At 42.5% G+C, this 12,995-nt stretch overlaps 1 protein-coding gene and 1 long non-coding RNA gene across 2 annotated transcripts; one reads left to right on the top strand and one right to left on the bottom strand.

The window, feature by feature from the left end:
- Positions 1–834: 834 nt before the first annotated feature.
- On the bottom strand, positions 835–12,931 carry ubash3ba (ubiquitin associated and SH3 domain containing Ba). The gene is made up of 14 exons (XM_088440946.1): positions 12,361–12,931; positions 6,841–6,894; positions 6,155–6,341; positions 5,882–6,080; positions 5,217–5,386; positions 4,893–5,101; positions 3,757–3,901; positions 3,536–3,656; positions 3,337–3,459; positions 3,144–3,236; positions 2,886–3,030; positions 2,705–2,811; positions 2,435–2,544; positions 835–2,344 (listed from the first exon to the last, which is right to left on the bottom strand). Exons 1-14 carry the CDS (start codon positions 12,486–12,488, stop codon positions 2,207–2,209), a joined length of 1,929 nt encoding a protein of 642 aa, XP_088297072.1. The 5' UTR covers positions 12,489–12,931; the 3' UTR covers positions 835–2,206.
- On the top strand, positions 4,641–8,330 carry LOC148408735 (uncharacterized). Its single transcript, XR_015868578.1, has 2 exons — positions 4,641–5,336; positions 5,818–8,330. It is a non-coding gene; the product is annotated as an uncharacterized LOC148408735 (long non-coding RNA).
- Positions 12,932–12,995: the final 64 nt, after the last annotated feature.

Raw genomic sequence — 12,995 nt, 5'->3', positions numbered from 1 at the left:
ACCCCAGATCGAAGGTTTGCAACCTGCGTTGGCAGCCTAAACAAAACACTGCAAGGACCACAACTGAATTGTACCGACAAAATATGAATGTACAGAAAGCCTTCAGAGATGCATTTAAATCGCTGGAAAAGAAGTGCCTTGTTTTCATTACAACCATACCTAACCTTCTGTGCGCATATATGAGAAAATACTTGTCAAACAAATAATTAACCCGTTTTCAAATTGCATAAAAGAAGCATTGACAATTATTCATCGATCAAAATATACGGAACCAACAAATGCATTTTTTCATCCAATCATCAGCTTGAAATTTAATTACTTTTATGACAATTAATCGGCAAAAGTACACAATAGGTTTTGTGCGACAATATTCAGGAGTCGCGTGAAATTAGAGATTTGCTACCATCTAAACTGCACAAACATTTGCAAAACATTTCAAACAGGAACAGAAATCAAGCAAATATGTGTTTCTCTAAGTCTAAGGTGTTCATTTTGGAAGTGACCTGAAACATGACATCAATCAAGGTACATTAGTACAATTGGAGGTTTGTGTTTTTTTTTAATACTTCGTATGTGTTGAGCAAAATGAAAAAAGAAATGTGCACAAAATATTTCATTTAATAATATTCTAAGAAATTAAAAAAATTAAAATATTACTGGTATTACGGGAATTGTGGTCGATTTTTTTCCTGTAAAAGATGAACACTGATTGCAAAGCTGTCTTTTGATCTTGAAATGAATAATTCTTAGCGGCTAATGCTGGCGATGCTGCCACTGTCCTCTGCTGCCAAAAATATCGGTGCAGGTAGAAGGAAAAATGTCAGTACAATTCAGTTGTATTTAACATAAAAAAGTAACCGTTTATTGAAGAGAATGTCTAATTTGTTATATTTTCGGTTGTTTACAATTCCAAACATACATATCATAGCGATCATAGAAACATTAGCGGATAGTGGATGTTTTAACAGATTTTGTGAGGGAAATAATTTATTTAAAAAAAAAAAAAAAAAAAAACACGCGATCCTAATTATAAAATGGGAAATAACTGTCGATTTAACGTTGGTCCGGGTTTGGTGAACTCCCCGGTCATCGTCTCGCGAGAGCCTGTTCGTTGTACTCTTGGGACCATAGGCTTGAGCGCCATCTAGTGTCCAAACCGCCGACTCATGACGTGGATTTTCAGGCAGTTGTAGAAGCAATGGCTATTCCTTATTTAGTCCTTTTATATGTGTCTTACCCGGGATATTGAGCGTCTCGACGGTGTTTTTCCGTATTGATGTATCACCCCACAATAAACAGAAAAAAAAATATAATACTTCAAATCAAAAATGGTTTTGAGACTATCAACATTTGGAAAAAGGTCTAACAAGACGAGGTTGATAAAATGCTAACCAACATTTTTTTTATACTTCAATCTGCAAATGTTGTAGTTTGACGTTATCAGTACAAAAGCAAAACTTGTCAAGGTTACTTACATTCCCTGTTGAAGAGTTTCATGCTTTTAAACTGATTTGCCCAACTGTTGTGCCACACAAACTCTTGCTCCACTTGTTTATTTGTTTACAAGAGCAACGGGACTTTTGGATTCATAAAACAAATAAAATTGTCCCGCTCTCTCAACGATTGAGTGAAAGACGACAAAAGAGAAATGAAGAATATTTTTAAAAAGCACGCTGATAGCACAACATTGCAGGAACAACCGAATACAATTTAACCAAAAATAAAACAAAATAAACTTTACTACAGTAAATTCCAGTGGGGGTATCAAAACTGCATTGGGGTGAAAATTATAATAATAATAATAATAAAAACCAGATGGATAATGATACAGTAAGACCGGAACAAAATCAGGGTAGAAGACCATCATTTCGTCCCTTTGTGCTTCTTTGCTTAGTACACTTGTCGCCACAGATCAAATCAGGGTTTCTTAAATGTTTTCTTTTCTTCATCCTCACATCATTCTTGTCACAGTGTATACACGGGCGAGAGAAACAAAGACATGAGTTCAGCTACTGTTTGCTGTGACGGTCACGTTCCTGAGGCTGCGCGTCGCTCCGATAAAGATGCATGTTTCGGAGCAGATGTAGTTCATAGAAGCCAAACATGCTTGTTCTTATTCGATAGTTTTTTCTTTGTTTTTGGTCGCGGCGAGGATACAAAAATAAATACTGTTTGGAATGCTAATGGGAAAAAAGCGTGGTACTCTTCAGTCTGGTATTAACATTTCCCTCCAGTTGAAGCTGTGATTGGGTCCATGCGTCAAAGGCAGGATGGGGGGGTCCACCAGCTGCCACACCCCGGTCTCGCCCACTTCTTCGCAAGCACAAAATCCCAAGTAGGGAATCTGCGGAGAGAGCAGACGCGCCTGAGTTGTTGATGGAAAACAAGAAGACGTCTCATCCGCGCGATGTGACGTAAACGGCATCTGGCCGACCTTTCGCACAACTTGCACAAAGTCCTTGGAGTTTTGCGGGCTGAGTCCTTGTATCTGGCGAGTGCAGGCCTCCAGGGAGGAAGCGTGAGCCACAATCAGGACCTTGTTTCCTGTGTCAAAGAGGTACAAGAAGCAAATTCCACACACACAGTCACTTCTTTGCCGTTCCGTCATCGCGTTGCGCGCAAGCTTCAGCACTTGGGACGTTAAGGATGACAACGCACGGTAGTTTACCTATTGGTAAGGAAAAAACAAAAGAGTCCACCGTACCCAGATTTTTGCACTCGGCAAGGATTTCTCGAGTCACTTGGAAGCTCCGGCTGATGTAGGTGTCATAGGACTCAGAAAGCGCTAGCTTGTTGACGGGAACATGAGGTCTAACAACCAGACATACACAATTTGTTGATGGATTATCTTCATGTGGTCAGCTCAGGGCTTTGGCTCAGCGTACCTGTATGTTGTGTCCACACTCAGGTTAGCAGCGGCCAGCTCCGTCGGCGGGATCCAGGTGGGTAAACAGGTGCCCGACACCCACTTGGTCCATTCGAAAAGTCCGGGCTCCACTCGGATTTTTGTCTTTCCCTCCTGTTGGAGACCTGCCGCAGAAAAGCCGCGTGGGGCCAGGGAAGTAATTACCGTATACAGTTCCTCACATGGATTTTGGTCCCGCCCAAATTTGGTGCGTTTGTGTTTGTGTGAGAGGTCCTACCCTGCAGGATGTGCTGAGCGGTCTGGACGCAGCGAAGTGAAGGAGAGCAATAAACAAAGTCTATTGCGGTGTGGCTTTCCAACAAGGCTTCACCTGAGAAAGAGCAACAATACTGACATTAAATCTGTGGGAAATATTACCGCATTGCCCGTGTGTGACCTCGTTTTTTGTTGTTGTTGGAAACTGAACCAACCTACAAGACGGGCTTGGGAGGAGCCGAAAACAGTAATTGGACAATCTTTATCATAGTCCCTGTGACCGCCGCTTCTGTTTGGCAGGCTGGATGGCATGTTGAGATTTGAGCGGACGTATCTGCCTGCACGCAAAAGAAGGGAGGTTAGCGGTGACCGTACAGAAGCCGAGCGGGCCGCCGGTTCCTTCTGCACGCACACCTTTGGCGTCAAAGCACTGAGTGACCCAATGTTTCCCAAACACGACGTCCATCCTCTCCCCGTGTCGACACACAAACAACCTCATCCTGGACAAAGAGGATTGGCCGGCAAGCCGCGTCACCTGCCAGAAGGACGGCGAGAGGACACCGTTTACAAACGACCGTCCAATCTGCAGGAAGTCAAAACTGGAGGAACATCTGCACCGCATTTGAGTCTTGCACCTGCATGGGAGGACAGAGGCCAGCGAGACTGGGAGCGTCCACCAGACTGTCAAGCAGACTGTCGGTGTGCTGTTGATCCAACAGCAAGCCCCCTGAAGTGCTGCCAGCGTTGGACGGGCAGCTGTGGTTGAGGATAGAATGAGACCTGAGGACCAGACACAAGCAAACGCGGCTTTTCTCAAGATGGAGCGTGTGTTAGGAGGACAATGGACTGTGCCACCAGTAGTAGGGCTGCACCTTCAAGTATTTTTGGTCTTTTGCTACCCAGAGGTGGGCACTTTGTCAGCAGTGACTCGAGGGGATAGACATTACATCAGATGCCCCAATTCAACTGACTTGGATGTTGATCTGCTATGTTGCTGCATCTTTATAGTACAAACTGCAATCAGCATGCAGTCAATATGACATGTCGCTTTACAGCACCACCAAGCAGTGGAGAAATATGTTCAGTGAAGAAAGTGGGTTGGTCTTAGTCCTGGTTTCAGGTATGCTGCTGATAAAAGCATTCTGGGATGCGTTTTAAGTAACCAATGAATGCAGACCAAATTCCATCTTTTCCCTGTTTGGCTCTTGGCCAGGAAATGCAAGATAGAAGTTTTTTAATTCCCCAATTAAAGCTGTTTTTGGCACATATCACTGACGCAAATATTCAGTATCAACGTTATTTCTTTTTTTTGGGTGCAGTGGGGTATCGCAAGGTATCGCTACTTGCGATGGCATCACAGTTGCCACATGTCACTGTCCCCTTTTGTTATATTTATGCAATTATCACCTCGATCTGTTGCGACTTGCTGTTGATGAATAGTTTGTTCCTTGATGTATCTGTGTCCGTGCAGTTGCTTTGTTAGGTCATATAGGATTGGTCTGATGGTCTTAAAGCTCAAAGTTCTCAGTAAGTTGTTAACGTCTCAAACTGTCACATAAAGCCTCATTTCTGTCTGAGTTTAGGCTCCGCGATTCAGATTCTGAGTCTAGATTCTGGGACGAGTTTGCTGTGGTTACATTAGATTTTGAATATGAAGGCTTTCTACTTTTCTACTCTCGCGTCCTGTCTCCTGCATCCAAATCGTCGTCTTGGCACGACAGTAGGTTTCTCTTTATAATCTGGGGGAGACGGAATTGAAAACCATTCTTACCCATGAACAACCCAAGTGTCGGACTCATCGGCGCGGTTGACGTAGTTTTCGGGCAGCAGGCCGGACAGCCCCGTGCCCAGGGACGTGCCGTACACCCAGCCCTCGCTGGCGCTGCTTTGCTCCATAGGTGACATGAAGATGAAGTCTCCAGGCGCCAGCTCGAGCTCGTCGTCATTCTGAGGAGCGTAGGGGTACATGACTTGCAGCGTCTACAGGGGAAAGATCACATCGTTTGCATCAGTAGTAAAGAGGGAAACTATTTGAGGAATTAATATACTGGGCTCATCGTGGACATGGTGTTTGTCTGGAAGGATGCATTCCTACCTCATGATTAGCAAATCGAATGTCCCGGGAGAAGAGCACGGCCAGCCAGTCGCAGCCTGACGACACATCCACATTTTTGGCCAACTTTTCCAAGACTGGAAGATGGCCGCTTTGGAAATGGTAAGCCAACGTGACATGCAGTTGCTTCTTATGGTGCTCAACGTGCACATCTGCGCATAAAAAAAAAAGCATGTCACCATAGAATCTTTATAAAACCAATTATCCTAACAATTATTCCATTTATAATGGAGCCATCTAAGAAAAAAAAAAAAAAAAAAAAAAACACATTTATGTTAATTATGTATGCACAATGTCACTACAGAATCTTTATAAAATGGATTATCTTAACAAACTTTCTTTTCTATCTAATAATGGAGTAATCTAAAAAACATTGTATTTTAATTCTAATTATGCACTTAGGTTGAACATGAGTTGAAATGAGTGGCTATAACTCCCCATTTTTTGTCATTGTGAGGTTCTATTTAAAATTTGCTTACGCTAACCAGTTAGCATTAGCGCTCTAGTGATTACAGAAGGTCAACGGACACGTTCGGATATACATTGGTGCACTTAAATGACTTAGAGATGACTTTTTCCCCAGCCCTACGCCGATGACGTCGACACAGGCTTTGGACTTTTATTCACGGTGCGGCAAAACGATTCACCTGCTTTAGTTTCCGCTTCACTTGCAAAATCGGCGGCAAAACTCTTGAGCACCTCTGCCACCTGCTCCTCCACAAAGAGGCCAATGAAGGTGGAGGACGTGTAGAGCTCCAGGGGAAGGGGCACGGGGATACGACCCTTCCACTTTGCCACCGTGGTCTGGAGGGCCTCCGCCAGAGCCTCCGCCTTGCCGTCTGCGCACTGGAGAAGAGAGGGAAAGGGGCGTCGTCAAATCGAACGCGAGCGGCACAGGCGTGCGGGAGATGGCCACTGACCATGAAGAACTGGCACAGGGTGATGTGGGGGAAAATGTTGTGCGCCTTGTTTTTGCCGCACGACAGGCGAGACTGCTGCCAGAAGAGCGAGAGCTGACGCAGCAGCGGGCCGCTGGGCCGCAGATACAACACGTATTCCCTGGGCAGGGGGTCGTCCAGGAAAGGGTCGTCCACGTGGGAAAAGAGCCTGCCGACACACGCGGGGGCGCCAATAGCATTCGAAAGAGCCTTTCAAAGAACCCGCGGCGCTACTGTGAGGATGATGGCGCACTCTCTCTTTCGTTGCTCACTTTTTTTCGCCCTTTGTTTACCGTTCAAGTTGATTCACATTCTCCTCATGATGACAGTATTTTCAAAAGTCATGAAAGGGTGTGAAGGTAGTCCGTATTAACTCATTCAATCCCAAAGTCATCAAGTTTAGCTAAAGGAGTGTGTGAAAATGGCTAATCAATAGTAATTGATCTAAAGTAACTCTTACCTTAGTACTTAAATAACTAAATCCTAAACCTCACTACCTAAATAGTTCACTACTATTTACGATAGTAGTTTATATTTATAGATTATAGATTATATATTATATTTAAAATATAGATTACATTTAAAACATACTGCCGGTTATTTGCAAGTTTTTTAAATGGACCAGAAACGACTATGTATGCCCGTGTATGTGCATGCTTGGCTCTCACCAATCACAAGCAGCCTGGACGTTTTTTCCTCCAGTCGAAACCAAAGCTTTCAAGCTGCAAAGACACAAAGATGAGTCAGATAATCAATAGATCCTGTTCCGCCCGTGCTGATAAGCGGGAGATTGCTGCACACTACAGGAGCGTGAAAAGCCAACACGCATCCCAAAGGAGTAGTAAAATGACACTCGATAATTCATAGCAGGAGCTCATGAAACGATATTGGCAGTGAGGGTAGAAAACATTGATTTGGGCGTGACAGACAACATTTTATGTTGAATTTCACTAGCCAACATTTCAAAGTTATGAAGGCTTGTTTTTATTCATCGTGTTGCGCATCAAATGTTTTAGTATTCTTATTTTTTGTTAAAAAGCTGATGTAGAAGAGTTTGCGACATCCTTTGGCGAACAATAATGTTAAAAAAACACAGTATTCTTTTTTTTCCCCCATTCACGATATATTTTTGTTACTTAGTTTTACATCGGTAAAACTTCTCCCCATACAGTTGATCATTTTTGCCGGCATTTGCTCATATTTATCTCAAACAAAAAATAATTCATGTAATATAGAAAAACGCAATGACAGTACATTTTTAGTTTTGTTTTTCCATTCACTATATGGTTCTGTTACTATGTTTTAAACTGGTAAAACCTCTTCACATACTCTTTATCATTTTTCAAGGCATTCGCTCATTTATCTCGTTAAATGCTCTTCTCAAATGTGTAGATTAAAGAAGTAGACTTTTAAAGAATTAAACTAAAAGTCCAAACGTTGTTTTAGAGAGAAAAACCATTGACGGCCAGTCATCAATGTTTGTGATCAGTTTGCTTTATCCAGGCTAGTATCGATGTTTCCTATTCATTCTTTTTGAAAGAACGCATTGAATTTTAGGCACAAACGCTGACTGTGCGCTTTTGTGATGGAAGTCAAACGAACACACTGTGGCATTATAATTCCTTCATTTCACACTGAAACTTTTTGTTCAAAGAGCCACAAAGCAGCTTAAGGCGTCCTTTCATGTTGCAATCTGCAACACGGCCAGCAGAGGGGGTGCTCCATCAGCTCGAAAATGAACATCTGTATGAGACGATTCTCCAAGCGTCATACAACCTGTTTTTTTTAAGTCAAAATGAAGTTTCAAACGGGGATAATGTTTCGCAATGCCATTCGGAACAAATTTCTTAACTGTATACAGACTGTAATGATGAACATAATGAGGTTTTGCTCAGTGGAAATGACTGCATAGTTGAAATGCTCCCAAGGTGACTTGAATGATTCAAAATTTCAAATTGAAAAATGCAAACGTGTAATGGTGAATGTACCATTATGACTGAATGATAACCTTTTGTGGAAATGTCTACCTCACTTGGAATGAATGGGCGGGGAGTGAATATTTGGAAAGAGAAAAATATTAGCCTCCGCGGCATTCATTTTTGGAATATTTGGAGGCCTACGTGAATAGAACGCAACTTCCCATAAATGACGCACCGCACAGTGTCGTCTTTTTGTCAATCACATCTGCTGTTTTATCCCTTGAGTTTTTTATTTTTACTGCGAAGAATGCTTTAGTACAGGGGTGTCAAACACAATTTAGTTTGAGGGCCTCATAGAGGACAATCTATTCCCAACCAGGCCGGACCAATTAAATCATGCTATATATTTAACTTTAAAACAACAACTTCAGATATTTTATTCTTTTGAATACTGACCAAAAATAGCACAAGGATAACATCACAAATAATCATAAAACTATAATGTTACTATTGCTGTATTTTCGACTCTATACAGTGCACCTAAAAACCTTAAACTTTTTCAAAAGCTGGCAGTGCGTCTTACAATTTGGTGCGCCTTATGCACCACAAACTATTCAATAAAGTTTTCAATTTTTGGTCTGAAAAAATGAAATTTAATTGCTATGTAAATTCTTCCCTTTTTACCTCTGCATTTGAGCTATATGTGTTTTAATTTTTTTTTTTTCATAACACCCTGTTTCAAATTTTGATATGCTTTGATATCCTTGCAATTTTGAAGGAATTTATATGGGGACAAAGCGCAAAAAAAAATGACGTTTTTTGTAAAAGAAAGACTAATTTTATAAATAAATCCAGAAACTGTTTTTGAATCAACAAAACAATATATTCTAGTTGTTTTTTTTAATTAAATTTGGTACTTTAGGAAATTTGATTAAAAAGTTTGTTTATTGGAATCATAATGATATTCTTTTGAACTATTGATTGGTCTTGGCATTGATCTAAACAGGCTTTGAATGACATAGAGGTATTTTTGCCCTCCATTCTTCAGATAGTAGTTTCCACAAATCTTTGTTCTTAATTTCAGATTGTCTATAAATGGAGTTATATTGTCTTATCTGACTGTTCTGTTGACATTGCCTTTTTATTGCAGCTCCACCTTGTAAGTGCATAACCCAACCCCAGGCACTATTGTAGCTTCTATTCTATGCGCCTTATAATGCAGTGCATCTTACGTATGAAAACATTTTTAAAGTAGGCCATTTGTGCCTTTTGATCCGATGTGCCTTATAGTACGATAAAAATGCGGTAATCATAACATTTTTTCATCAAATGAAAAAAAATTGAGCTCATGTTTTACATTACAAAATAATCTTGCATATGTTCGACCCCCCTGCTTTAGTATCCTTGGTGGATCTGCCGTCCTCAATCGCCGCGTACACCAAAGGCTTTCTCTTCGCCCCGAGCCCAAAAATGAGCCTGTTATTTATAGAATGCATTTCCTGCTCAAATCTAGACAAAGATGGGCTTGACAAAAAAAGTCGGGTTTGAAATAAACATTTGGAACTAAAATGTAGTTCCACACTAGAATGGTGGCCAGTCCTGGTGTTGGTTTTGCTACTCACAAGTATACTAGTGTCAAAAATGTTCACCACATATGCACTCATCAACAACTTGATGCAGCCGAGGTCAACTCCATGACTCAGCTCTCCAGCCAAATCAACACTTCCTGTTTACAAAGCAAAGGGGAACGTCATCCCTAAGTGCCCCCCCCCCCCCAAAAAAAAATAAATAAATAAAAAATAAAAAAACAGGACTGGACACCCCACCACATTTGCCACGTGGAAGCAATCTTGAACATTTTGCCAGCTTCACTGCGTGGAATTTCATGTCAGAATTTGAGAAACATGGTGGCCTTGGTGGCAGAGCGCGGTCAGCGTCTGGAACCCATTCTCCTTTTCTTGCTTGGTTATTTGTGCAAAGTCGTGCAAAGGCATTCAAAGTCACATGTAGCGACGCGCGTCACAGACACCATAAAGGAAGTGACTGGGCCATTGTGTGCCTCAACTGCTGTATGTTGTTCCAGCTTCCAGTTTTCTGCGTGACAAACTTGACACTAGCTGAACAGAAGATCAGTTGCGCAGGAAGTGCCTTAACTTAAACCTCGACTTAAAACAATGTCAAATGAAAAATTGAGTCTTTTTTTTGGGTGCTGGATTCATGACTGCGTTATATTAGCTTGAAAGTAGGAGACGTCGCGTCCTCTGCATGAGCTGCCCTCAAAGCGGCGTCTCCGTCTCAACATGACGCACCGAGGAGGTCACAAGCCACTGAGGAAACGGGCCACTTCCGCTGAGCCGCCTTCAGAACGAGCTCAGAAGAAATGCCTGCACTGGAATGTGCTTCATGTATGGAAAATTGCTGTATCGTTATTGCTAAGCCTACCTTGAATTAGCTTGAATTGAAGATTAATAGACACATTTAAATGCATGGAAATTCCATTTAACGGTTTTACCCCCCCCCCCCCCCCCCCCCAAAAAAAAAAAGTACCTGTTATGTAGAACTTAGTAGAGCTAAAAAAAAAATCATCCACGGGAATTTGGCCCCCCCTTATTGTGATTTCATTTGCGTTTATTTTCTTAACGGCAAAATGACTATTTTAGTATTTAGTATTTTTGTTTGAAGTCCGATGCAAAACTTGAGTAATCACATACCCAACAAAATATATACGGTGTATATTAAACAATAGACTGCATCTTGACTGCGCAATCTGTCAGATAGCAAAAAATTCTTCCAAAACATCGTGCGCTTGCCTCCAACTGTTCATTGACATTTGCAGTTTCTCGGTAGCAAAGCGAACACAATACAAAGAGAAGTGAAACGGAAAGGCGTTCAGTTTGCAACACGGGACATGCGGAGCGAGCAGAGGTGCCGCCGTCCTTGCCGTTGCTATCTGATTGCACCGGTCAATTCCCGAATGACTCAGCAATGATTCCGCACAACTCGACAGAAGGGTTGATTCTTGTGTGTGTGTGTGTTTGCATTTCATGCTCCCATCATCTACACAATAAAGTCCTTGTTCCCTGAAGCTAGGCCCTGATGACAAGATTTTTCTCTTTTTGCGTCTCAAACTACCATTTTGGAAATAACATGATCACAAAATGAGAACATTTACATTCATTTCTTGTAGGATTTATATGTGCAAAATAGTCAATCCTAGCTTGTACATGGCTACAAAAATTATACTTGGCTCAAAAATGATTCGTTTTTCAAAGTAAAAATAGATGTTTGCAAACGTCGTATTCTGATTCAAGACTTTCATAGAGCAATAAGGGACTCTGAGAATATGACCTCACGTGAAACTTAACTAAACTTTTGAGCATTTGGAAGATTTGAGGTGTCCAAACAAATCATCGATTATCAAAGGTCATTATCGAGGAGTTGTTCATTAAATGCTTGATTGTTGCACCTCCGAAGTTAGTGTACCTAAAAGGTAACATACATTATAGTCAATCACTTGTCTGGAATATCCATCCATCCATTTTCCAGAGCCGCAGGCCTGCTGGTGCCTATCCCAGCTGACTGTGGGCAGTAGGCGTGGGACAACCTGAACTGGTTGCAGGGCACACAGAGATGAACAACCAACAATGCCCTCGATCACACCTAAGGACAATTTAGTATGTCCAATTCACCTGCCGTGCATTTTTTGGAGTGTGGGAGGAAGTGTTGAAGCATATGTTTTGAGTTCTGGCAAAGGCTATTTTATATTGCTGCACCTGACATCTTTAAGGAACAGGTTGGAGGTTTTGGGGCAAGTCGGGTTCCATCTCACATTCAAACAAATAAGACAATTGAAGTCTTCCCTGACCACAACATTCAGTACGTATTTGGGTCATGTTCAGGATGCCGCCCGCTATGAGTTCATCTTTCCCAAAATCACGACAGAAGAAATTGCATTGCTGTTCTGAATGCAAAACTAAACAGCGCTCGGCCTCACTTTTCAAGAAAACTACATACATAACCTCCATGTTTCATTCACCCAGTAAGCCGGCCCTGTGAACGATGAATGTGGAACATCAGAAGGAATTTGAGTAGGACCCAGAGAATTCAAGAGAGGCTGGCAAGCGCACATCGCGCAGCATCTTTCTGCAGGAGAGGCGCAAAGTTTCAAGGCCACGTCCAAAAAAAAATCATATTTAAAAAGCCCTGTAGTAGAAACGCGGGGCTGCGTTTGTGAGTTTGTGAGTGTGTGTGTTGGGCCAGCGTACTCACGCCCTGGTCTTGGGGAAGCCCATGGACAGCAGCACGTCCAGAGTGGAGCCATGTTTGAGCGTGCCAGCGCGGCTCTGCCGCTGTCTCCGCGGCGTCACTTTGGCGTACACTTCCTCCTTAGCCGCCATCGTTCACTGCTCCATCGCTCCTCTGGCCTATTTCAGTTCATTGGAAAAAAAAACATGCATATTTTGCACCTAAGAAAAACGGGGACGCTAAAGTCTGGTGAGGCTTGATTCAGTTGCAGCATCCGGCAGCGCCGAGCTCGGCTGAGCCATGCCGGATCACGTCGACCCTTCCGGCCGGCTGGCCCAAACTAGCGTCCCCGGCCGCGATGGCTAACGAGACGGGCTCGAGCATCCGCTCCTCCGGATGACAAATCAGACGTGACTCAAACGCTAGCTCGGTTCCTTCCACTGCGGGTCTGACCGGAAGAGAAGAACGGCCTAGCCGTCGATTTCAGGAGCCGAGGATGACGGCAAAGTTTTTAAAAATAATCATTATAATAACTACGGCGCTATTATTTAGATGAGTTTGAGCCCATCTGGGGGCGGGTGGTGGAAAGAGTGCTTCACACTTCCTGTCTAGAAATGAAGGCGAAAACGCGCATGCGCAAATGACCCAAAAAAGAAATC

This window comes from Hippichthys cyanospilos, chromosome 18 (genome assembly GCF_059441005.1).
Source record: "Hippichthys cyanospilos isolate Australia breed blue-spotted pipefish chromosome 18, RoL_Hcya_1.0, whole genome shotgun sequence".
NCBI classification, from domain to species: Eukaryota; Metazoa; Chordata; class Actinopteri; order Syngnathiformes; family Syngnathidae; genus Hippichthys; species Hippichthys cyanospilos.
This window is presented reverse-complemented; position numbering and strand designations above follow the sequence as displayed.

Bases quoted from the DNA above. Each gene is read 5' to 3' on its own strand.
- ubash3ba (XM_088440946.1), bottom strand. From the start codon at position 12,488: ATGGCGGCTAAGGAGGAAGTGTACGCCAAAGTGACGCCGCGGAGACAG. The intron at 6,081-6,154 runs GTCAGTGGCCAT...TCTCTTCTCCAG, and splicing joins CCCTGTGCCAGTTCTTCATG to TGCGCAGACGGCAAGGCGGA. The intron at 2,545-2,704 runs GTACGGTGGACT...TCTTTGACACAG, and splicing joins TGCCGAGTGCAAAAATCTGG to GAAACAAGGTCCTGATTGTG.